The sequence below is a fragment of the Gouania willdenowi genome, chromosome 13 (genome assembly GCF_900634775.1).
Source record: "Gouania willdenowi chromosome 13, fGouWil2.1, whole genome shotgun sequence".
NCBI classification, from domain to species: Eukaryota; Metazoa; Chordata; class Actinopteri; order Blenniiformes; family Gobiesocidae; genus Gouania; species Gouania willdenowi.
This window is the reverse complement of record NC_041056.1, coordinates 9,752,434-9,778,045: the sequence shown is the minus strand read 5'-3', so window position 1 is coordinate 9,778,045 and position 25,612 is coordinate 9,752,434. Positions and strand designations below refer to the sequence as shown.

The 25,612-nt window shown below is 38.9% G+C and overlaps 1 protein-coding gene across 1 annotated transcript in view; it reads left to right on the top strand.

Annotated features, from left to right (window-relative positions):
* The window catches only part of LOC114474580 (roundabout homolog 1-like), a 60,840-nt gene extending 36,188 nt beyond the window's left edge, over nt 1-24,652 (top strand). The window contains exons 3-4 of the mRNA XM_028464991.1: nt 24,090-24,416; nt 24,567-24,652. Coding sequence (XP_028320792.1) covers nt 24,090-24,416; nt 24,567-24,652 — 413 coding nt within the window. The remainder of the gene's footprint in view (nt 1-24,089; nt 24,417-24,566) is intronic.
* Nucleotides 24,653-25,612: the final 960 nt, after the last annotated feature.

The window sequence follows — 25,612 nt, the reverse complement described above, 5'->3', positions numbered from 1 at the left end:
GCCTAATAATTGCTTCCATGTTAACTTCTCTGCTGCTGGTGAGGGTAATTTTTCCCTTTTAATTTGTGTTATTCAGCTGAACTGCCACCTTACAGATGAGGGACTGTATAAGCTCTCAATGAAAACCAAACACATGTCGACCAAGTGGGACGACTGTAATGTAATGCACACATGGATGAATGAGTGATTAAGACATGTTCAGAGATGAGTAGCAGTCTTAGAGTGGCATAAAGAGAACCCATCTGAAGATGAGTTACATTAAAGCGAGGGGGAGCGTGATTAGAAATGAGTGTGGATTGTAAGCATTTCCTGTGTTTTCATTGGCCGGATAAAAACAGTTCTTCATTTTCAATTTCCATTAAATCCTCCTTATCTCCTTTTTCTGCTTAGTTCACATGTGCTGGAGCCGTGGCCCTATGTCAACCTGAATATGGTATTATTGAAAACGTGTTAACTACATGCTAACGCTAGCTCATTTCCTGTCACACTGAGATAACTATAGAAAACAAAGTTTCTCCTCCATGTAAAATCCATGTGTGTGTTTGAAGTCATTGCTTTTTTTTTTTTTTTTTTTACTGTGAATACAATAGTGATTATAGTAATCTAAAGAAATCAATGCTTTGACTACACAGCACCTCTCAACTAGTAGCTTTATTTTGCAAAAAAATTGTTTATTATGTTACAAACAGAATTTGCAGACGTGCATTTTTACAGCTTATTTTGATCTGCTTTCATTAACTTTTAGTTGTTGATGAGCAGTGATATGTAGACAACAATAGCAACAAACGTTGACACTTAAAGGTCCTATATCATGCAAATTAAGTTTTTTGAGTTTTCAACCTTGTTACAATGTTAATTCCTTATTAAAAACACCCCAACGTATTGGGATTCCTTCCTGCATCTCTGAGAAATCCTCAGTAATCCTGCTCTGTGAGCTGCTTCTCTGCCCTCTTCTGAAAAACGAGTGGTTTGAATTCTAGTGACATCACTAGAATTCTGAACCGTCCCCTCCAGGAAGTGCCTGCTGCTGGGGCCGCGCCTCCACAGTGAACACGCCCATTCTCTCTGGTGCTAGAGGCATGCGAGTGGCCGAAGAACACCTGTTTGGATGGTTGTCCTTTCTTATCCAGTCTGCATGGGGAAAAGAAACGGACTTTGTTTTTGTACCAAAAGACAATGTCTGGTAACAGTAAATGGGTGTTAGACTGCGAAAATCCTCGGAATTTGTTCAAACTTCCTAAAGAAGAGTCTACACGCCAGAAGTGATTGGCATTTATCTCTGGGAGCACGCGACACACCATCCAGCATCCGTTACGTTAGTCTGTGACCATCACTTTACTGAAGAATGCTTGGTAAACCAGTTCCAAAGTGGATTGTCCAGTAAATTACGTCTTCAAACTGGAGCGATTCCCACATTAAAACCCACTGATGGAGAGGCCACAGCCATAAGTAAAAAAAAAACCTCTAGCAAAATGTTAGCCATACTCACTTCTTTGTCTTTATATTTGAAATACATTCTCTGGAACTGTTTACAAAGTTTGGTGGGCGTGCCTGTTGCCCATGCTGCCGGGGTTCTACGGCTACGTCATGAAATGGGAGGCACTCACACGGGGAGAGGCAGCGCTCCGAGAAACCGTTCATCTCAACTTCCTGGTTGAAAGAAAATAAGTCATATTTCTTACTAAATTAGTATTTTATTTTGCAAAATGTAAAATATTACCCATACTGTATGTGGCTGTAGTTGATTTTGGAAGGTCTTAATATGGTATGATATAGGACCTTTAAAACACTATAACCCATAGCACTGTGGATCCATATCACAATGTGGGGGAAAAAACTTTGAATAATGGTTAGCTTGTAGGCTACGCCTAATTGGCTTGACCACATTTTATGCTAAGAAAGAAAGAGAGATATTTTGATTGCTTACCTTTTGATCTGTTTGATTGAATCAAGGCTGGTAAAGTTGCCTTTTACTGTAAAGTCAGCAGTTTGAATGCAGGCCTTTGTCTTTTTGAGCACAGTTTGGACGTTGTGAGTGTAGCGACAGGTTTTCCCAGAGTTCTCCAATGTTATGTAAGCAGAGTTTGCTCAAGGAATTCAATTGGCTGTATGGTTGTAATTGTCTGCACACTGCTTTCTGTCCTGAGGTGATGCATGATAGTAAAATATAGTTTTAGTTTATAATTCACACTGGGGACAACTGTATTGTTTGTACTCTCAGCTCCTAAATAAAGGGTTATGTTCTTTTCTTTGTAGATATACAAATAAATCTATACATGCAAACTGGTAAATGATTGCTTTAATTTGCACTGAAACATTTATACATTGATAGTAGATCAGCTTGCCTTTAAACATATGTTACTTTTCACTGATTGTCATTGGTATGTCTAATTTAAGAACGAAAATTCAACAATATTCAGCCAGGGCCCCCAGTACCATCCACTACTCTGAAATACAGCTGATCTGTAGATGTTTTGTCCTGCTACTTTCACTAGAGGGCGCTGTGTGGTAACAAATATTAGGCTGTGAACCTTGCTGAGGTATTTTATTTAGCTTTTTTCATAAATTTCAGATACAATTGGGGAGCCCTTCCAGGTTTAGAACTGATGCTTGCATGCTTTAGTTAAATATAGACCGCTAAAATAAAAATAATAATAATAATTTTATATATATATATTTATATATACAGTATATATATGAAATGGGAAATGCATGTTTACTTGGGGACATTAGGCAAAATTATAATGAGGAATATATTAGAGATTAGAGTTAAATTACATTTGGATAGTTAATTAATGGTAAAACCTGATTGCATAGGTCAGGGCAACAGTCTCAACTGTGAACAAATTTCCATGAGTTTGCTGAAATGAAATGAAGTGCACATACTTTAGTGTTTTCTGCCTGATTTTTCACTTAACAACATATGCAAACCATTGGCTTTGTATTTAACACTATTCACTGTTAAAATAAGAGTTTTCAGCAGCCAATAGGTATAAATGTGTAACTTTGAAATATCAATGAGCTGTGAAGCCACAGGAAACTAAACAATCCCCCTTTAACCTTATGTTAAAACCATCAACATTAGAACTAGAAACACACTGAGTGAGTCCCTGTAGGAGTATCACTCAACTGGGCTGTTACTTTTGTTTTGTAGGCCAGACCCGCAAAAACAGAATAGAAAACACATGAGGGAGGTTTTAGGCTTTTATTATTTGGACGCGTTTTTTAAAGAAAGAAAGAAAGAAAGAAAGCGTGTGCGCTCCGGAGCTGGAGCTGCTCACACTGATCCAGGCGGGAAGAGGTTAAATTCCCTCTCTGGGAAACACTGTGGGACTATGGAGGGGGTAGAAAGGCGCACACACTGTCGGTGGAGCCTTGTCGTTTTCTTTGAATGAAACGCAGTGTGTGTGAATCCGCCTCTGTGCGCTGTGCTGTGTGTGTGTGCGCTCTGCTGTGCGCTCTGCTGTGCCGTGAGGAAGCATCGGTGCGCGCAGGACGCACAGGGATGGAAAAGTTGCCCTGATTTGGATGACAGAAGACGGGCTTTATTACAACCAACAAACTTTACCATCATCGCTCCTGGTGAGATGTGACTGCAGACTTCAGCGGTGTTTGTTGCTCTCCAAACTCTCTGGACTTTAACTTTTTAGTTTTTTCCCCGTTTTTGCAACAAAAGGCTGATCGTTTTTGCGCTGCAGCGGGATGGATTCAAAAAACACTGTGACTTCTCTGCTTGTAAAACTTCCGTCACTTTTGAACTGTTTCTGTCTGGTTTGACATTATTTCGACTTGAATCAACTTTCACTTGGACTCCCGGATTCCTTCTGCTTTAGGTGACCAGCGGCAAATGAAATCATCTTCCTCTCTCAAACTCTGGATTTAGAGATTTGGAGATTTTCTTTCTTGATTGACATGAGGGAGTGGATGCCAAAATAAATGGCTTTTTGAGTATTTTGGATTACACAAGAACAATTCCCATCAGAGAGAACCTGAAGGATGTCTCCAACTTCAGTTGGATTTGTATTTTTGTTTGGAGTTCTCAATGTGTGCACAGGTAAGTCAGTGGAAACTATGGTGTAATCATTTGGGAAGAAATCAGGAGGAACAACTTGAACTCTTTTAAAATCACTTTTTAAATTGTATTTTATTATTAATATTATTTTGACAGCAAATGTTGTTGTGTGACAAAAATAGTCACAATAGAACCTCCACATTTAGGGTTGTCCACCATCTAAAAGCTGAGCACACATAAAGTCCACCATAAAGTGCTGAGGCCATATGGGATGAGTGGAGAGAGAGCAGCTATCATCGGTCATACAGACAGCACAAACCCCTGTGGGGAACATGTTTCCATGTATCTTCCTCCTGTGGATCACTAATACTGCTGAGTGCCATGTTTTTCTTTTTTTTTTTTTTAAATACTACATTCCTTCACCTTTTTAAATTGTCGGTTCTTTAACAAGAGTCTGAGTTACCGGCTCAGTTGAGTTGTCTATGTCACCCAAAGTAACTTCTGCTTGTTCTTGAGGAGTTTTTCTTCCTTAATCCTCACATGGCTGTCTTTATGGACTTTCTGGACCGTGGTAGCTTGGGGGTTTCCAGCTAACTTATCTAAAGAGTTAAGATGAAGAACTTAGTTAACAGCCTGTAACACATTGTTAGAAGTGAAACTAAACGAACAATGGTGACTTTTAAGAGGATAGTTTAGTCCAAAAGGTGTTTGTTAGATGTGTTGGGTTGAATGAACCAAAGCTCCATTTCCAGTTAGAAATGGCAATGGCGCACACATGGTGTAGTTGGTAAAGCTGCAGTTGCCTTAATTATTTTCAAGTTTAAACCTGAAAATCCCTCAAGACCTCCCGGTCCAAGTTCATAGCCCGTTTCCAGATGGCCTTAACTGTGTGTATAATTGTAAAGGATTTCAGTCATGCTCTTGCTATTATGGTGTTAGTTTACAACACCAGTCTCCCTATTCCTACGAACAAATATCAGACTTCTTCTGTATAAAGACTTAAATTGCTTCCTGGTTGCAAAAGTGCCTTTTTGAGTGAGGGTCTTTCTTTGGACGTTTGTGTTTTGACTGGTTCCATGAATCGGTTCTTTGTCCCTTTCTGTACAGAGTTAGGGTGTAGTTATGGTGGATGTGTAAAACACCACAGGCGTGAGTAGAAAAGTTATGACACCTAAACAGGAAGTTGGGTCAAGAGGTGAGCGTCGAGACCGAGGTGCTGGTTTTAGTTTGATCCACCCTCAACCAGATCCTGGAGCAGTAATGGTCTTACGCTCTGAGTAAGACCATTAGATGCCAGGTTTTGTGTTACACCGTATAGTGAGAGGATGTCTGAGGTGGTTTTCTCAGGAGGCGTGAGAATAGGGCCTCCTAATAGAGAGAGACTGCACAGCAAATACTTAAAGGATTGCTTGTGGATTAAACACTAGTGTTGGGGAAATTGCATTTCACGCCATTAGCCAAGAAGAGATTTCATATGTGCTGCTAATTGAAGGGTTAACAACTCCATCCTGTCACAGAGAAAGTATCAAATCTCAGGGAATGTATTTTTCAAACCATTTGGGTATGAGAATCGGAACCCCAACGATATAGGAATTTTAAGGCCAATACCGATATTGGGAGTTTTTAAAAGCCCACATCGAAATAGCTGATTATCTTCTGACAATCGTTATATCGGTCGATAAATGAAATAAGAACATATTATAACTATATAATATATTTTACACAGGATATGTACAGTATTGTACATTAGGGATGTATAAACTTTTATCACTGCAAGTGCCTCAAAAATGTGCTTTTCTGATCCACATTATACATTCATGTCAGCATTTAGAATAATGACCAATATGAGCATTAATACAGGAAATAACAAAGGGTATTGTGCATATTCTCTTCATTTAGTGTGTTTTTGAAGTCTTTTCTTGTTTTTTTTTTAAGAATTTACTTAGTTTTTTTTGGAATAATTTTGGGTGTTTTTAAGGTCATGTTTTAGGTTTTTCGTTTTCGGTGTCACGTTATTTTCTGTTTTCCTGTGATATTTCAAATTCACTTTATGAACTACAAGTTTTGAGGAATCGAAACAAAGAAGCGAAACACTACTATATTAAAATAAGGAGCTTTAATTTGCAACACTTTAACCATAAAGACTTTAAAGGCACTAATAAATAAGGAAAGGCAAACTGTATTTCTGGAATACAATGGGGAAAAACAAACATGTTAAAATAAAGTTGCTCAAATTGCAAAAAGTAAACATAGATAAATCAGAAAAGGCAAACACTCCACTGCTACCAGTGCTGTAATATTGTAATCAATACTGCTGATTCAAAAGTGGAAGCTTATAATGCTGAAAGCTTCAAAGATTGACAGAATTTACTCAGCAAAAAAGCAAAAATATGAGTTACGCATTACAGTCCGACTGAATAATTAGCTGGACTATTGACCGATGTCAAATAATCGATGAAAGCTTATTGCCCACACCAATTATTGGGCAATATTGAGAATAAAGGGCAAGGAATGACGTGACCTCTGCCTTGTCAAATGTGCAACAACTTGCACTTTACCACCTGCTCTATTTTAAAGTTGTATTACCTAATGTTTCACACAGTTATCAGCTAATACATCCCCATGCTGTTCACTAATCGTCTCTTATCTCTCCTCCAACGGCCCATCAGACCTTAAACTCACCTTAAAGATGCCACTCAGATGAAAGCATCAGGTGCTCACACTCAGCAGGATACGATAGAGTACACAGATAAGGGTTTATATAATAAATAGCCCCACAGGCAGCGTCTTATCATATGGCACGTTTCAAATTATACGTCCCATGTTGCGGCAATTCCGTTTGCGTGATTGTTTCCAGCGCAGGCACGTGTTGAGGTGTGACTGCGTGCTCACGCTGATACAAATCCAGGCCGTGGGAGTTGGTTGTGCCCTAGTAATCAACTCCAGCTCCAGCAGCACCAAGCCTGACAAATTGACTCATAAGTGCTGATAAATTGCGCAGCCTCTCCACCTCCTACATCACCACCACATGACAGGACACAGCAGGCTCCAAGTCCCAATTAATGACCACAGACCACAGGTGAGACCCATCCCTGTCCCCGGGCTTCTCACAAGTACCTTAGAAATGGCCAGAAAAGTGATTCATTATAAGCAGCCACTTTCTGCACCCATCTGTCACCGTTATCCACTTTTTAAAAATCAATGTCGTTAAAGGGTCATGTTGTGATCCTGATGATTTCTGGAATTATTTTGTTTCTCAGCTTTTAACCCCCTGAACTCGAAAAAATGTCTCACCTGTGCGCGGTAAACCTTCTTCACAAGTCTATAACGTCCACTAAAGAACATTCATTTTATCCTAATCCAAATCAAACTGAGATTAACACCCTAAAATATGGGATTAGTCAGACTTTGGCTTAGTGGAAACCACATGGAGAAATGTAGGGGTTAGATCCTCTCCCTGTTGGTGAGAGCTCTGACGAAGTCGATGACGACGAGCAAGACAAACATTTGGAAGCAATTTCTTTCTCTTTTTTTGTGGCGAGCAGATAAATTAGGTGGTGAGTCTTAATGATCTGCTTTTTTCTCCAACTGCTCTTCAGTGAATGACCTAAAAGTGCTGCTTGCCGGTAATTGGATTAATTAGGAAATCCATCTGACGTCAATAGTAATTTGCCATGGCTGCCACTTTTTTGACACGTATTTCTACAGGGAGATATGACTTCTTCAGAATACATCACAATGGGTCTTGAGGTTAATCATTTGTAGAAGCTTCATGGAAGATACGGAAATACATAAAACCTTTCATTGCAACTAATATTAATCACAAGTAGGCGCCGTAATATTGCAGACTAAGGCTAAATATTTGAGGACAGCTGGCGTGTTCATCACATTTGACCCCCTCGGTCAGGGTAATTAATGAACCATTTTCTGAAAGTTGACATGGAAAGCAAACAATTCATCCATTCACTCTTTCAGAGGTGACAAATGGCAGGTTTTCTTCTTCTCCTGTGGCCACTACTTCTTGGTTATAGGTGTAACCTCTTATGTGGATGATGTTTAACAGACACTTTACCTATAAACCAGATGGAATGGTGTTTTTTTCTTTTTGATCCAATCACAAATGGTACATTTTAAGGCGATATATTGCAATATTTCACTGCGACGTTATTGTATCAATCCAAAAAAATGTCATTCCATTTTTTTAATCAATTTAGTTGCGCTAACATATGCATGGCACGTAAACACCCAGTAACTAGGTTTCAGTGAACCATATAAGACCTTGTTAAACTCCCACACTCCTCCTGTATTTTAGCTTGGAAGTTGAATGCACTTTATTTTCCATAAAAAAATACTATTCTAGATGTATGGTTACTTTTTTTTTTAAATAATAATTTAAGAACTTAACAGAATTTGAATCTGTTGTAGACGTAAAGGTTAAACTTTTTTGAAAAATGTAATTTGACAGTTTGATAAACATGCCACATACTTGAATTACACTTACTTACCATTTACTTGTTCTTACAAATTTAAAAATAGTGTTTCATCCCACTTTGTGCTTGTAAAGGTGAAATTTGTAGTTATTGATATCGAGTGAAATCGCAATGCGTATTGTATTGTTTAGTATCAGGATATGTCGTATCGTCACATGCAAATCGTGAATTGTATCGTATTGTCAGATTCATCGCGATGCACACCCCTAGTACATTTATAATTCTTAATATTTTCTTCCTGATACTGTAATGTGGAAAATAAAACTATTATCAACATTAAAATCATTGTAAAATTCCTTTACAGTGGAACTTTAATGATTTAGATGTGAGATGGAAGAAAAGCCAATGTGCGTCTGTGTGAAAGGGGAGCTCAGGAAATCCCTTCATCCTCTTACCCATCCCCCACTTTTTTGGGGGCAAATTTTTAAGACTTGCCTTTTTTTTTTAGTGACTGGTCACTGCAATGTCTTTCTTAAATAAAGCAGGTCTCCACACAAAAAAAAAAAAGTAAGCCTGTGGGGTTGGGGAAAGGGAGTCCTTATTGTGTTGCCTTAGCGGGGTGATTGTAATACATGGGAGGAGTAGAAGGGAAAAAAAAGAAAAGTTTCACAAGAGAGCGAGGATGTGTGGGGAGTGTATAGAGGGGAGGAGTGCAGCTACACAAAGGCTTACCCCATGGTGTGTGAGAGGAGGTGGAGCGGGCGGAGGACGAGGTGGGAGGACGGTGCAGTCAAATCTACTATGATACACTAGCTGGGGGAAAACTCTTGATTGAGCTCCCTTTGCTCAAATTGCTATTCCTCTCAGTCCCACAGGGCAGTGAATGTGCTGATTAGGATGGTAGAGGTGTTACTGTGTATGGCAATGAGGCTGCTGTGGTTTTTTTTTTTTTTAAGGTGCACATCTGGGAGAGGCGAGGTTGTTTTTTTAAAGCACTGAACAAAATACACAGTGGCACCACCTTTTAGTGTGGAGTGAGGGTTTTGTTTTTGACAAATATGACCCACATTGTTTTTTCTCCTAAATGGCCACGTTTACATTGTTTTTTTAAAAATTTGGAATACATTATTTCAAAATAAATTATTCGGAATTCAAGTGTTCTGCTCTGTTTACTTGGAAATAAAAATTCCGAATGGAGGATTTCATGGAAACACGTTTATTCACTTTTCTTCAATTCTGCTTTAGGTCTGGGTGTTGAAGGGTTCTGATTGGACAGGGGGCGAACGTGACGTATCGCGTCTATTGTTATAAACCACAACAAACCCTTTCTTGTCAGCTACAACATAGACGACCACATGAGAACTGCTTTCACTTTCATTTTGATTGTAGTTTTGTAGCAGCAGCTCGACAATAACATACGGTTTCACTTTCGTCCACTGAGCAGGAGAAGGAGATAGAAACTGTTGGTTCATAAATCCCAGTAAAACTGCTGAAAACAATAACCAGGAATAAATATTTGCTCCCTGGTAAAGATAGTAGCTCTAACAACCGGTACAATGATAACGTTGGTGATATTACAACCCGTGCATATAGTACAGAGCCGCATTTACTTCGGTATGTCTCTGAAATGTTTTCGGATGTTTCCGGGTTTTATTATCACACGTCAGATGAAGCCTGTTTTGTTTGTTGATGTCCGTGTATACTGTGTGTAAGTCTGCGTGAATGTCTGCATGTTTATGCTTCCATTCATTCACTCTTTTTATTATATCCATGTCTTCTAAGGCTCTCATTAAATAAAAAGTTTCGGCTTGAGTTCGGGCGGCCATCTTGGATTATGTGGTTACCAGTGCGTCATCACGACAACAACCGGAATTAACTTAAATTAAGAGTTTGCAAGATCAAGGAATTATTTAATTCGGAATTATAATTGGATTGAACTAGCCACCTAATTTGGCTTCAAGTTTAATTCGTAATTTACATTTTTATTCGGATTTAAGTGTTTACAAGGTCAATTTAAAGAGGATTTAAATTTTATTCTGAATTAAAGGGGAATTAAAGCTATCATGTAACCTAGGCCAATGTTGTGTGATCAGGAGCTTCCATTGCCACAGCTTAAGTCTGGACTTACTGTTGAGATGAAGATAGTGTGTAGTGAGCTGCACATTTAAAAAAAAAAAAAGAGTGAGACCTCCTTTTTATAAAATTTCCTCCACTGGTGAGACCGAGCGATGGACATTGAGGACAGCTTTTTGCCTCTACCCTTCTTTTCTTTCTGTCTCTTTAAGCTCTCAGCCATTCTATTGCCCTCCCATTTAAAGAGCCTGGATACACTTTTGAAATGCTAAACTTCTCTTTAGTTATAACTGACGGGGGGAAAATACCATTAAAGAGGCTCAGAGAAATAGATTAAATTAGCAGTTAAAAGAGAGACTGGTAATTAGTTGATTCATGACTCTGGTGCCTCCCTCTGTTGTCACTTTAATAGTAGATTTTGTCTTTCTCATCACTTTTTGAAGGACTTTTTTTTTTCTAATCGGAAAAATCACAGTTAATGTTTCATGAAGTTTTAAAAAAAAAATAAAGTCTCATAAACAGCTTATTTTACTGCGTTCCCGCAGGCTAATTCTGTCACACAAAAGATGGTGATAAAAGTAGGAGAGGCGCTCTTTGTTTAAAGGAAAGCACTGGAAAACGTCATTAATGAGAAGGTGAAAATCAGTAATGCAAGGCTGTTTTCAGATTCAGCTGTAAGCATGGTGCGAAGGCTTCCAGTGGATATTTTCAAACGTGTTGATACACATTGAGCTGAAAAGGATGATTAGCTTTAAACCAACTTTATTCTTGTTTTTTCTTTTTTTTTTTTTTACATTCTGCATCTGTGACAGTTCTACTTATTCACCTGTCAACATTGAAAGCAACATGACAGCAAATATTTTTAACCTTTTAGCCACAAGCAACATTTCACACTTACAATATGCCTCCGATTTTAACTCGTCAAAACACTTCAGGTTTGAAAGACTTCAGAAGCAGTTTTTTTTTTTCAGGCTACATACCCTGACACTATTTTTTTCAGCTGCAGTCCCTCTTTGTCTCTTCTTCTAAAAATTCCTTAATTTTAAACTTCCAATAAATCACAGTTATTGAGTGATCATTACAATTTCCTCAGCATTTCAACACTAGATTGCTTTTTTGCACTTAGTTTTACGTCTGTCAGCACAGAATTAATTGTAAGCTTCATGCCTCAAAACTTTCAATTCAGGCTTTGAGCCGCAGCAGCATTTCCCAACTTGTCCTTGGCTGCAGTAATCCCACAAAATATACATTGTAGCAAAAAAAATAATGTCACAAGGAGTTTACAATTACACATCCTGTCCAATACTAAATCCTAATAGATAATAGTTGTTTTCTTTACTTCTTCTAATCTGAGCATGCTTGGCATCAACCTGAGTGCTACAGCAATGGCCATTCACTTTAACACTTGCAAAATGATTGAATGTTTTATTTTTACATTTAATATGTTTTTAATTCAAACATTTTTTCCAACTGATTTCTGTTGAAAACTTGAGTATTTTGTTTTTTTTTTTTTTAAAGCTGCTGGATTCAAAAATTGTTTGTAGGCTTCGTAAATCGATACATTGAACTTAGATTATTTCCTGGAAAAAAGAAATTGCCACTTGAATATTTGTTTTGATTTCCACTGTAAAAACTCCATTTATTGAAATCAGGAGGAAAGTTTCACACATTGTGGGACATGTTTTATTTTTCATTCATTGTTAACGTGAATTCTTATATTTTCCCCAAAACGATAACAAAGTGACTTCCCATCACATTTCTAGTGTTTTCACCTGAAAATTTTGGGTGTACGCAGAAAGATCAGAATCCGGACGAAACTGAATGTCTGGCGGAGTGACGTAGTATCACGAGGAATATACTGGGAACAAACAAGCAAACCTTTCATCACACAGGACTCCATATCCCACAATGCAATGCGCAAAACCTTCCGGAAAGTGAACGCGACTTTACGGTGGAGATGAAAACAAACTTTTTACATCTTTTTTCAAGCAAATTATCTTCGATTCATTGATCTATGAGGCCTACACTATGACTTTATTCGGTAAAAAAATCAAAAATCTCTCCAGCAGCTTTAATTCTTAAGTAAACAAAAACTAATTATAAATTATGAAAATACCTAAATTGTCTGAAGTGCACTTGTTTTTAACTATTCATCAGAAATTATGTCAAAGGAAATCAGTAAAAATCCTGAGAAGTGGAAAGGAAGGACAGCCACTCAATGATTTTATCACTTACAAAACATTTGGTGGGTTATTTATCTTCCTACATGCATCATGCAGCTGCTTTCCGCCTGTATAATCCCTCTTGCGTCATAGTCAACAGTTTTTTTTCTCAAATGTTTAAAAGTGTTTTCTGTGAAATATAGGATACTGGCAGACGGAGCCTTTATTTTTTCTTCCTTTTTTCTTTTAGTGCTTGCATAACATAAATCTGGGTTCCTTTGATACACTGTGTACCTGGACCTCTTTAAGGGGAGGTTGTGGTGAGTGAGTGCTGGAAAGCAGACGGGTTAGAGAGCAGTTGTCTGCAGAAGGAAATTTCTTCCTAATGCCAGAATGGGCACAGTTTTCCCCTGTGTGTGTCTTTAATAAAGGCTTTTTGGCACACACTGCCCCTTCATTAATTTTAACCAAATATTTACTGTGCATCACAAGGCCTGCAAGCCTCACATCCCACTTTACTTTTTCCAAGCCAGCTTTGAAACAGTTTGTGTTCCATTTGACTGGAGCCAGGCCATGCCCTACTCAGCAGACTCATGCTGGTGTCTCTGGGCTTTGGCCACATGACTACTCTGAGTCTTAACCAATGCTCTCAGAGCCACATTTCACTGGAGTTACAGCAGGGTTTCTCAAATGCGGGTACGTGTACCCCTAGAGGTACCAGATGGCACTACTTGAGAGGAAAATTAATAATTGAAAACATAAAAAATAGGGGGTTTTATAATGTTTATTTTTAGTTAAAAATTACAATCATACTAAATATTACCAGCAACTCCCAAAACAGCAACAAAAACACGCAAAATGTAGAAAAATATACTGACTAGTAAAAATAAACAGCAAAATACAAAAAACAACAACAAAGACACAGTAAATGAGAGAAAAATACACAAGACCACTGCAAAATACAGAAAAATAACAGAAACGTACAAAACGACATTAGAAACAACCAAATGACACCAAAAAAACACACACTGAGAGAAAATAATTTAAATAATACGAACAACAAAAAAGACGATAAGAAAAACACACAAAATAAGAGAAAAATTTACTGAATAAGAAGAAAAATAGGCAAACGACAACAAAATACACAAAATGACCTAAAAAAACATGCAAAATGATGATAGAAATGATCTTGATTAGAACATGAACTGAAAATACAAGTCAGCCTTGGTCCCACACCAGGTGGGAGAATGCCGTAAATGATTAAAACGATAGAAAAGAATTATCACTAATTCATTCCACCATTACACTTTTTTTCACAGAATTCTGAGCAAAATACTGTAGTTGGACAATGGGGTATGTAGATTCAAAAGCTAGAGAAAGGGGGTACGCAAAACATTTTGAGAACCACTGAGTTATAGTATACCTCTGTGTCTACAGTTTGTAGACCATTGTTATGTATGTGCACATATGCTAGGGTGCACACATTGACACTCTGGTGCTATGTGCTGTGTGCTTACCCTTTCAACCTAAAGGGCAATCGGAGGAAACGTGCCAAGGTTCCACACTCAGACGTTTCCATTGTAGCTTGTGCACTAAATGCTGTAAATGAAATTCCCTTTCAGCACCCAGCTGTCTAAGATTTGTTTTAGTACTTTGTCGGACTGAGCCTTTAGAATAGCCTGCGCAAGCACTGAAGGTCATTAGCTCAGCTCTCAGGAACTGTAACACAATCCTGGGCCAACAGTAGGCTTGTATCAGAGCTGCTATCAAATGAACATTTACAAAGCGTTAGGTGATTTTTGGCCAAGTCTGCCTCAGTTCACTTTGGCATATCATCAGAGCTGTTCTTTTTCTTGGCATCCAGCCCGTATGCCATGCTCCCAGGGACTGTGCAGGTCCTACTTCCTCCTGGCCAGGCCCTAGCCTCTCGCCACTGTACTGCCTCACCTTGAAAAGAGACAACCTTGGAACATAATATTTGGCTCAGAACAGTGCAGACAGCAGTTTCTATATTACATTAAGAATGCATTAGGCAGTTAAATATACATTATCCTTGTGCTGATATTCCCCTCTGAATACACTAATAGTGTAGGCATTAACAGTTACATTTGTTTTAGGGCACTATACAAACTGATTTGCATGATTTCTTTTATCCTGCAACAAAAAAAACCTAGTTCATATGTCTAGGTTTGTTATAGAGTTGAGGGTCAACTAGCACTATACTCCCCTGGTACCATATAACAACTGCAGTCATTGAACAATACTTTTCTTACAGTATAGATCGAAAGGTATTTGTTAAAAATATTTATCTACGTGATGGTACAAAGTTTTTGTCTCTAAACAGTACGATTCTCCTCCACATTGCAGAGCTTTATGGCTATGAGAGAAAACGTGCATGCAAACACTACAAGATACTTGAAGAAAAAAAAACATTTAAAGGATTAAATCTAATATTGGCTCTCAAGATTAACCGTGCTAAGGATCAGACGACATTTGGATTAATCTGCATAAACAGCTCTTACAGTAGGGTTGAAAAAATCTGCAAACTGTATATAACTCATGAGCACAAAGTACATTTGTCACCATCATCCACCTTTTTCTTCTCCAAAACTGCCCTGCGTGGATCAAATAAGTCAATCAAAACTGGATTTTTCATAGCAAAATTGTCTGGTTATCCAAATAAGCTGCTACCCTGAACCTTTTAGTATCTAAAAATAGATAGGAATGCATGGACCTCATTGTCTGTTTATAAATGACTACCAGACTATCTTATTTTTATGAGATTATCCTGTAGTCTGAAGTGTGCTAAGACTGAATCTGTCCAGATAATCGGCTCTGAAGCAGGTTGGGGCTGACAGTCGTAAATATGAAACCTTTTCAATATTTACGACCAAAATTCCTCTTTTGTTATGACTTTACAATGTCATATAACATGCTAATTAACAGAAAACACTCACTAGACTATTATAAAAACCTCAAATACTCTAGATCACATGTCAAACTCAAAGCCCGGGGGCCAAATACGGATCTTTAGAGCATCCAATTCTGCTCAAGCAAAAAAGTCAGAGAAGCTATAAATCATTGTGTAAATTACCAAATAATTCAGTTGTATCCAAATTAATACACACATTCAGTGGAACTATTAGCAGGGCTTACATTTTCCCCACACTTATATCACATGATGGCAGTAATTTTTAATCTGAAATTAAGTTATTAATATAACAATTTTTTTTCAAAATCCTGCAATTTCCTTCAAATTATTCCACAAAATTTCCTCAAATTACATACAAATTGGTCACAAAATCAAATGAATTGAAAGTAAAGATCCTGCTGGGACTGATATCTGTCACCTATTGCTTTAATATTACGAGTGCAGTACATATTTAATACTGTATGCATATGTGGAAGTGCAAACTAGAGCAGACAGGCCAACACAGTCCATCTGCCTGGTCTCCAGAGGCTGGTTGACAGGCAGCCTCCTAACAAGCCATCCCATTCTTTCCATGAGATTTCCCACTTCATCTCAGTGATTTGGTATAACAAAGAATGGGAATAACATAGACATAATAGGAATGACTTTTACCCTCATTGTCTTTTGCTGAATTTGATGGTTTCTGTTTGTCTCCATGAGTCTCTAAAGAAGAGCAGATTGACATTGAGCTACAACCAAACCATAATGATGTCCACTGGGTTTCTGTTAAAAAGTCATTGGTGTACAGTTGGTTTTATGTGCTGTTGAGATGAAACACCTACTTCTTTCTATTCTTTTCTTTCTTTCATTTGTCCTGAAAAACCAGTTATGACATTTCCATGGATACTTTAATAGTGAGGAAAAAGCTTTCAATTCATGATGATGAATTACACTTACACATTCATTTTTTATTAATTTCCTGAGATTTATTGTCTCTGACGGCCTTTTATGAGCATCCATAGTTTTTTTTTATTGTACCTGTGATTATGCCTGGTGTCTTTCCAATGTGTCTGGTTTACGAACAGCCTGGAGCAGGAAAGGAAATACTGCTTCTTTTGTTTAAGAGTCAGATCGGGGTGGGTTGGGGGATGGGAGTGGATGGAGAACGGCGGTTCGGCAAAGCCAGCCGGTGCACCAGCCTCCCACAAGAGTGCTCCTTTCCACTCTCTTTCTCCCAGCTTGGCATGAGTTATGGGGAACGAAGTCGGGATGTGTGTCCCAGTTGACACAGTCAGGAACGGAGGCTGCTCCTCCAGGCTTTGGGATTTCCGCTGGTTCAAGTCCTGATTAACCACCAGTGCGAGTAACCCTGAAGTTATTGCAGTAACCTTTGGCCCAAAGCAAAGGAAAGAGAGATGCCTTTATAAAGTTAGGTTTAGCTAAAAATCAAACACAGAACAAATGGTCCAAGAGAATGGAAGAAGATAGACTGCTTATGTATCTAAAAGATAATGTAAGAGGAACAGTTATTCTACGTTTTTTTCCAACATTTGTCATGGTTGGCAATTAAAAACTGGGCGTGTAAATTGTAGTATCCTCAGTGAGTAAAAGCCATAAGACAAACAAGTGTTCCTTTGTACGTGCGGCCCAGTCTTTACTGTGTCTGATCCCTAATGATAACAAAGAAGCTTTGTGCGAGGTTTCCTTAAGAGCATGCAGAAACCATATTTCACGCAATTATAAATGGAAGCTCTGTAATCTTTCCTGACAGGTTTGGCTGAGTTTCTATAATGGCAAATGTAAATAAACAATCAGATGGTGCGCTGTCGGGTATAAACTTGCTGGTAATCCATCTCAAATTTGCTTGGATTTGAAGAAAAGCACCGAATTGGTCCGAGGTAGCATCACTGAAGTGTTGCTGTACTAAGAACCTAGTAATGGAATCTCCTCCTGTTTGGTAAATAGATACTTAGAGATGAGGAGAGGAAGAAGCCATAACATATCCACCTGTAGATTTCCATATACACCCACACAAGCTGCTAATCCCGTCTCTTAGAAGTGTAAGGAATAGCATTGTGTAACATTAAAAAACAGGTCTGATCTGAGTCGTTCATGCAGCACATTCCAGGGAAGAATTTCGGAGTTTTTCTTTCTTGTCGATGTCATACGAGCAGAGCAAAGGAGCATTCCTTTCCTTTCCTCTCTGTGTTCATCTCTGTCATTTGTCCAAACTGTCTTTCTATTTTCATCCTTAATCCTGTTGGAAAGATTTATTTTTCTGACTACAGTTTCTAATCAGCCAATCCTTATTCAGAGCGGGCGTGACTCAAGTCCCTGTATAACTGCCCCGAGGGACACGCCCTCTGCTCTTATCTCTGCCATTGAATTCCTTTTAAATCTCCTAATGACAGATTAATAGATTTCAAGACGGAGATTACTCTACTGTGCTCAGCTTTCCTTGCTCAGCGGGACAAAGATGACAAGAGCTTTAATAGAACTGGCAAAAACACCTCTATATATAATTATTGAATCCTTGAGCTTTTTAACATCCTCTAGAATACAATTCTTGGGGGTACATAAGGATTTTCTTAATCTAAAGAGATTTGTTACAGACGTCACCCCACACATGAAAATAGAAAAATCCGGTATAGAACAGTTTTAATTGTAGCGTGTGTTATGCTGTGCTAATCTCAACACAGAACACACACATACACACATTCTGTCCTAGCACCGATCTTCCTCTAAGCCACAAATCTTGCATGATCAAACGCTATCTACTGCTGATTTCCAAGCAACTCAGGATTTTTCAATCTCCTACTTGAAAAAGTGACTTGGAACGCCACCTGAAACCAGAGTACCTATTATGTAAAGTCAGGGGGAAAAATCTAATATTGTTCCAGTCAGCCATGTTTGAGAGATTTCTACGTGCTGCGACTTAACTCGATTGAACTCAATCAGAATTTTCAACTTGGAAATGCAAACTTCCAAGTTGCCTTGAACGCAGCATTAATGCAGCATTACGTGTCTCTCAGTCAGCTTGTTTGTTAATTGGCTATATTCTGTTCTACTTAACGAATCATGGGGTCGAGAGTCATCGGCTTTCCATAACCACGTGAGGAGTTTTTGATTGATGGCATAGACCCGTGTCAGAACCGAATATTGTAACAAATTCTCTCATAACACACTGCAGACCACAGGTTAATCTTACAGGATAATCTAATAAAACTAGATAATCTGGCCTTTTTCCATCCTTGGTCGGGAAGGGGAACAATCAGGACAAAAACAGCCTTTGTGTTCTTTACTCACGTAATTAAGTGCACACCTTTTGATTATTTCTTTTGCTATTAAAGAAACAGTACTACAATTCCTGTTTTACTCTGGGCAATGCAGTAACCTTAGAATGGTGGAATGATTACTGTAGTTAGGCAATTGTTTTTTCTGTATTCCCTTTATCTTAAATGCTCATTCTTTTTTATTCACTGATTTAGAGTGGATTAATTATTAATGAAAATGCTGTCCACATCATGCCTGAGGGAATATATAAGCATGTAATTGCAAACAGCTCAACGTTCTTCTCATCCCGAGGCTACACACTGTCAAGGTTGTTGTAGAGTCCTCTTCCTTACTTGTATTCACAACAAAATTATTGATTTTCCAGCTTCCAGAGATTTAAGATGTAAAGCAAAGATAATGTTTGGTGTATTTACACAGAGAGTATAAATTATCAGTTGCTTTCTAACAATAGTTTCACTGAGCTGCATTTTATGGTTATTTGTGCGTAGCATATACTGTAGTCATATAGAATATGACATACGTCTCCTGTTGTGTTGTTGGCATCAAAAGTTGCAGGTTTTTGTACATTTTCTTCTTAGACTATGTGTGCATGCTAATGCTGCAGGATATATATTTCAAACATGGATTTATGTTCTCGCTAAGTGAATATCAAATCTCACCCCGAGACACAGAATCAATAACCAAGTCCAAGACATACTTTTAATATATAGCAAAAGAGCTCATAATATAATAGTGAGAAGGACTTTGCCCTATTCATAGCCATTACAAATCTCTTCATCATGTCATGCCTGTCAATGATTAGAGGCCGTCTCGATTTCTGAGTGAGCCAAAAGAATGCCTAAAGGTATTCATGAACATTAGCATGCATGCAGCCAAAAGGTCAATATCTGGACCCCTCGGGTGGATGTTCAGCATTATGGTCCGTGACGTTTCAGTTGTGTGTTGTGGTTTCTTGTTTATTACTGAGGTCACTTTTAGAAATGAGAATGGACTTAAAGAGTAGTTGTTGTTTTGTTTTGTTTTTAATTACCTACAGCAAAGGCTCCCTTAAGCATTTTTAAATTTAGTCTTTGCACTAGTGTGTGTATATACGAGCTAATGAGTGAGAAAAAGCTTTGAGCAAGTGAGTGAGGAAGGTAAAGGGAGAATCTTGCCTCAAGCACTAATCGATGAGATCCCTGCAGTAGAGGTCCCAGGATCCCTTATGTGAGGGTGTGTATACGCATTAGCTCATCTCGTATTCTCTGTCTGGAAGCAAAGCGGGCAGGAAAGGGGGATAGAAAGCAGGGGAGAGGGTGTCAGCGAAGGAAAGGTAGCGTTTGGAAAGAAAAAAAAAAGGAGGGTTGGATGAGTCAAAGCAAAACATGCAAGAGAGTGAGTTTCTACTCATTTACTTCAATTCAATTTTATTTATATAGCAGCAAATTAACCACATTAATATTATAGGCCAGCGATCTGCCTGTTAAGAACCTTTAGGCCAGTGGTTCTAAAACTTGTTTGGCTCTAGTACCTCTTTTCTCTTGTTTCTGAATCCAAGTACCCCCTTTATTTGACAACAACATTTTGCTCAGTCAGAATACTATGAAAAACAACTATAGAGCAAAATTATGGAATGAATGAGTGATGAGTGATTTTGTAGACAAGTGGAATGAAACAGTGTTTATTCCCTTCTTTATTTATTTATTTCTACAGTTTTTAATCATTGCCGCTTATCTCCCACCTGAAACTGACCCTTTCATTTTCAGTTCATGTTCTAATCAAGATCATCCCAGTCATAATTATTATGAATATCCTTTTAAACTAAAAATAAACATTATAAAACTACATATTTAGGTGGAACAACCTGATTACATTGCAGGGAAAACCCTTGAAAGGTTTCAGTTTGAAACCTTTCTACTAAAGGTCTTTGAATTTTTTGTTGTTTTATTGTATCTTTGTTTTAAGTCTGATTTGTACCTTAAGAACTAAGTAACTTTTTCACCTTTAATAAATTCTTCTCATAGTCCCTGTGAGGGTAATACAAGGGTTTATGGGGTGATTGGGGGTCTTTCATCTACCCCTGCTGTCTCTGGCCAGAAAACATTACATGAAACCTCCGACCCGGTGGCAAGATGTACTGTTTTACGGCAGCCCAATACAAACCAATGCTAGATTATGGCCAGCCCCGTGGCTGCACACGGTTGTCTAAAAATTCACTTTTCTCAAACTTGTCATGGCGGAGCCAGCAAAAAAAAGCAGAGAAGACCTTTGTCCGAGGAACGGAGCAACTACATGCAGTGACAGCTCAGCAGCAACACACAGTGTTGTGGTAGTATGTGTGATTGCGCAACAGGCACGCGCACACACTCGCAACCCAGCGCTCCATCAGGCAGCACACACACAAATATCCATCCATCCATTCATACATCCATTTTCAGAGCCGCTTTGTCAGCGCACAAACACATCACACATTTCCACACACCCTTCTGCATTACTTCCACATCATTCATTCATTTTACTTGTCTCTCTTCTTCATACTGTTCACATGCTCACATGTGTGAAAGCACCCTTAGTGTCACTGTTGAATTAGGGTTTTTCAGTGATCGATTGCTTCCGTCTTGGGAGAGCAAAGATGCGCATGTAGCTGTGGGGTGGGGCAGGTGGGGTGCAGTGTTTACGACAGTGACATAACAAAAAGGGACCTTTAGGGGGAGCTCTAAGAGCAAGTTACTTAGTTCTGCTTTAATTCACCTGTCTTAGGAGCCTGTTCTTTTTAAGATCATGTCGTAAAATTAGTGGAATCATCAAAATAATACACACCATAAAAAAACAAGCAAAAAAAACACTATACATTATTGTGTGCATTGATTTCTCTGTTTCCATGTTGATAAGGCATATCTGTGCAGTCTACAGCTACAGTAATGATCAAACACAGCTCCTCTCCACAGTACAGATCTCTACACAGTGGGCTACATCTAAATAGTTAATGGTTCCACCATTAAACCCCAAACTTCAGACCAACTTTAAAATTAGAGTGGAGCTCTCTAGACCAGGATTGGAATGGACTGAGCAGATAGCAGCGGCATTCTTCAAAGTCCTTTTTAATAAAACATATCTCACAGCTTTGTTTAGCCAAGAGCGGTATTGTCACAACAGTGATCTGTGGCGCTCGACCTCAGGCTCCGTCCTTGTTAGCGGAGCCTCAAATCCTGTGGTGGCAGCAGGTTACAAATGGAGAATAATTAGCTTTCCAGAGATTCTTGGGAGTTTGATAGCCAAGAATATGTACAATTTGACCAATTTATTCAACGAAATATTTGTGATTTTGGTGAGGGCTTGTTTTGCCTTATTATATATCTGTTTCTGTCACACTATGTCCAAGCAGAATAAACCAGGAAGTAATTGGTATACCGGTAATTGCTCAAAAAAGAGTAATTGGTACTGCCAAATCAAGTGACGGGTTATTTTTGTTGAATACATTTCAATAATTAGCATTTCATTACACTGTACACAACCACTGTAATGCCCCTTCACACAGTCACTAAATGCAGTGTGGCAAAGGGCTATGATCAGAAACGGTTTAAGTTTAGAACATGTTAAATATAAACTTCAGCACCCATAAAGTGTTTTTCAATTACCAATGAGATAATCAATGGAGCCATTTAAAAAACTAGTAATTATTCCTTGCCGGTCATAGCAGTTAGTTTGAAAAGCTTCGTAATCATGTCCTTCATTGAAGTACCGGATAATTTGCATTTCATTGACCACATTATTCAGTTGCGCTGATGTGATTAATTTTTCAGCGGATCTGTCACTAATTATGCTGACATGACCAAAAAAATTCAGCAAGCCTCTAGAAGATGCCTTCTCAGCACCAGTTAGCTCGGGTGTCGGGGGATGGGGTGCATGGCACATAAATGAGGCAGTGTGGCAGGTTCATGGGATCCTGGCTAAATTAATTGCAGGCCTCTGCCTTAATTAGACCCGAGTCTCTTTAATTGGTCTTGAATGGGCTCTGAAGGCTTATACTGGAATATTCTGTACTGAGGAACTACATCCCTCTCTTTGTTCCTTAATTGCACCTCTACCATATCAGCAGCCATCCGCTCCAATGAACCGGAAATAACAACAGGAAGCTGATTTGTGGATAAAGTGGGTTTGATAGCCACACCTGACATGGCCAGAGAACAATAGTAATATGCAGAGATAACACCAAGGTGTTGACAAATTCAAACTGCATTTGCCACTTCTATAGGCTTGTGTTTCTTTGTCCTTTGGCTATGTAATCCACATTTGTCTGATTTTTATTTTATTGACATTATTGGAAAAGTTTTGTGTATTGCTTTGTGGGATGTGGAGTCTCGGAAATGGATACAGAGAAGTTATTTTTCTTCATTCTTCCAGTAATTTCTTGTGTTTGCCCCCAAAAACTCTGCTAAAACAGACTTCCGGTCACATTTCTGGTGTTTTCACTGACTACAACAGTAAGAATGAAGTAGAAACACTTCTGTGTATCCGTCTCTGGGACTCCACATCCCACAATGCAATGTGCAAAACTTTTCCGACAATGTTAGTAAATGGAGTGTTTACATTCGAGATAAAAACGTGCGTCACTGTCATGTTCATGGTTGCCTTCTCTGTGTTGTGTGCTTTGATCTACGAATGACAAGTTAACTTGTTGAGTCAGAGTTACTGACAGGCCTGTAAATGCACACACACTATTTAGTATATTGTTAATTACGGTTACCCCGATACAACTTTTCCACTTCCGATACAATACCGATATTGCAGCTTTGCGTATTGGCCAATACCGATATCGAACCGATACAATATCAGCACAAATTATACATACTTTTATTACTTATTTTGAGAAAAAGCTAGATTATTAAAAAAAAAAAAAAAAAAAAACAGACCCATTTATTATAAACCAATGAATTACATATAATTAACCTTTTAGAATAAGAACCTTCTCTGATTGAATAAAAGAGAAAAAAACATAAAATAGAGGAAAAACTATATTTTAGATGCAGTCCGATAAAATCCGATATTCATTTTCTGGCTGATATCGGACGGATATCCGATATCAATATCGGATCAGGACACCTCTATTGTTAATGTCTAATCCTTTCAAAGCAAGATTGAATCTGCCACAACAAGCCATTCGGCTATATGCACATTTCTAATTCTGAGAAATATTCAGCTTTTCACACGTTCTCATTTTGCCTCAGGATCTCGTCTCCGCCAAGAGGACACCCCACCTCGGATTGTGGAGCACCCGTCTGACCTGATCGTATCCAAAGGGGAGCCTGCCACACTCAACTGTAAAGCAGAGGGGAGGCCGCCGCCAACCGTGGAGTGGTACAAGGATGGAGAACGCGTGGAAACGGACAGGGACAATCCCCGCTCTCAGCGCATGCTGTTGCCCAGTGGCTCCCTCTTCTTTTTACGTATTGTCCACGGACGACGAAGCAAACCGGATGAAGGCTCTTATGTCTGCGTCGCTCGTAACTACTTGGGAGAGGCCGTGAGCCACAACGCTTCACTGGAAGTAGCCAGTAAGTCCAGCATGCCCTTTTGTTTTGTATTTGCTTACCCCGTGGCTGTGAATAGAAGGGCTTGAATGTATTTAAAGCTGAATTGCAGGTTCTACTTTCCCCCCAGTGCTCCTGTCTTCAATGTGTTCATTGAGTTGAGTAATCTCTCAGGAGATGGGCAGGATGTGTCAGACCCCAGCAACCCCTGTAGGGCTGTGGATCCTCATGGAAGAAGTGGCCCGATCATTCCAGGGTGAATGCTTCTGTATAGGGTGCTTGGTAGGTGGTCAGGAGCCACAATAGAAACAGAGCTCTTTCTGTTTTAGCACTGCTGCTTCTGCTACTACTGTTTTTTGTCCTAGCGATAGATGTGTGGTTTCCTATAAAAAAAAGGAGTGCAGTCTTTGCATCTATGTTTAGTCATCCTCTCATCAAGTGCTGTCTTACACGTTCCACTCTAGTGTATCACAGATACCTCTAATTCTGTGCTGCGCTCACGCAAATACTAACTGGCTTTGAAGTGGAGTAATTATAAGTAATACCGCTGGGATCAACGTGCAGGCTTCAAAACTCATGAGCAGCTAATGATAGTTGGTAGTCAGTAGATTTTTATTTCGACAGGGAAGTACCATAGACTTGTTTCCAAGTGCTTGACTCTTTCTTCTTCTGTGCACTGACCTGTGTTGGCACATTGGCTCTCGTGATTCTTTTAAGGCTGCATTCATTGGTGAGGTCAGCTCATCAGATATATTATCTCTACGCTTCCTTGACTGGCTGAGAGGGAATGCTGAGGAGAAGGGCTCAGATATCAACCGCTCCTTAGGCATGCCCAGAGCCTGTCACCAACCCTCTCACTGTAATTTAATCAAGATGGGGGGTGGAGAGAGACGGAAGAATGCGTTTGTGCGTGTGTGCGGGATTGGTTAATGTGCTTGACACTGGCTACTGACAGTTTGAGTGTATTGGTGTTTTTTGTCATGAGACATTAGCTATACTAGTTGTAAAGATTAGGGATTTAGGCTCTTTCTGCAAAAGAAAGTGTCTCGACTCAACACCTAAAATATGGCACATCCACAATTACAAAGTTATCAACCTAGACATTCAACTTCCTAACACGTTCTGTGACCTCATCGTTTTCCTGAACCACATCGGATTGTCCTTTTTTCAATTGAATGCAGTATTTATTCATACGGTTAAAGAAGTTTTATATGCTTGAA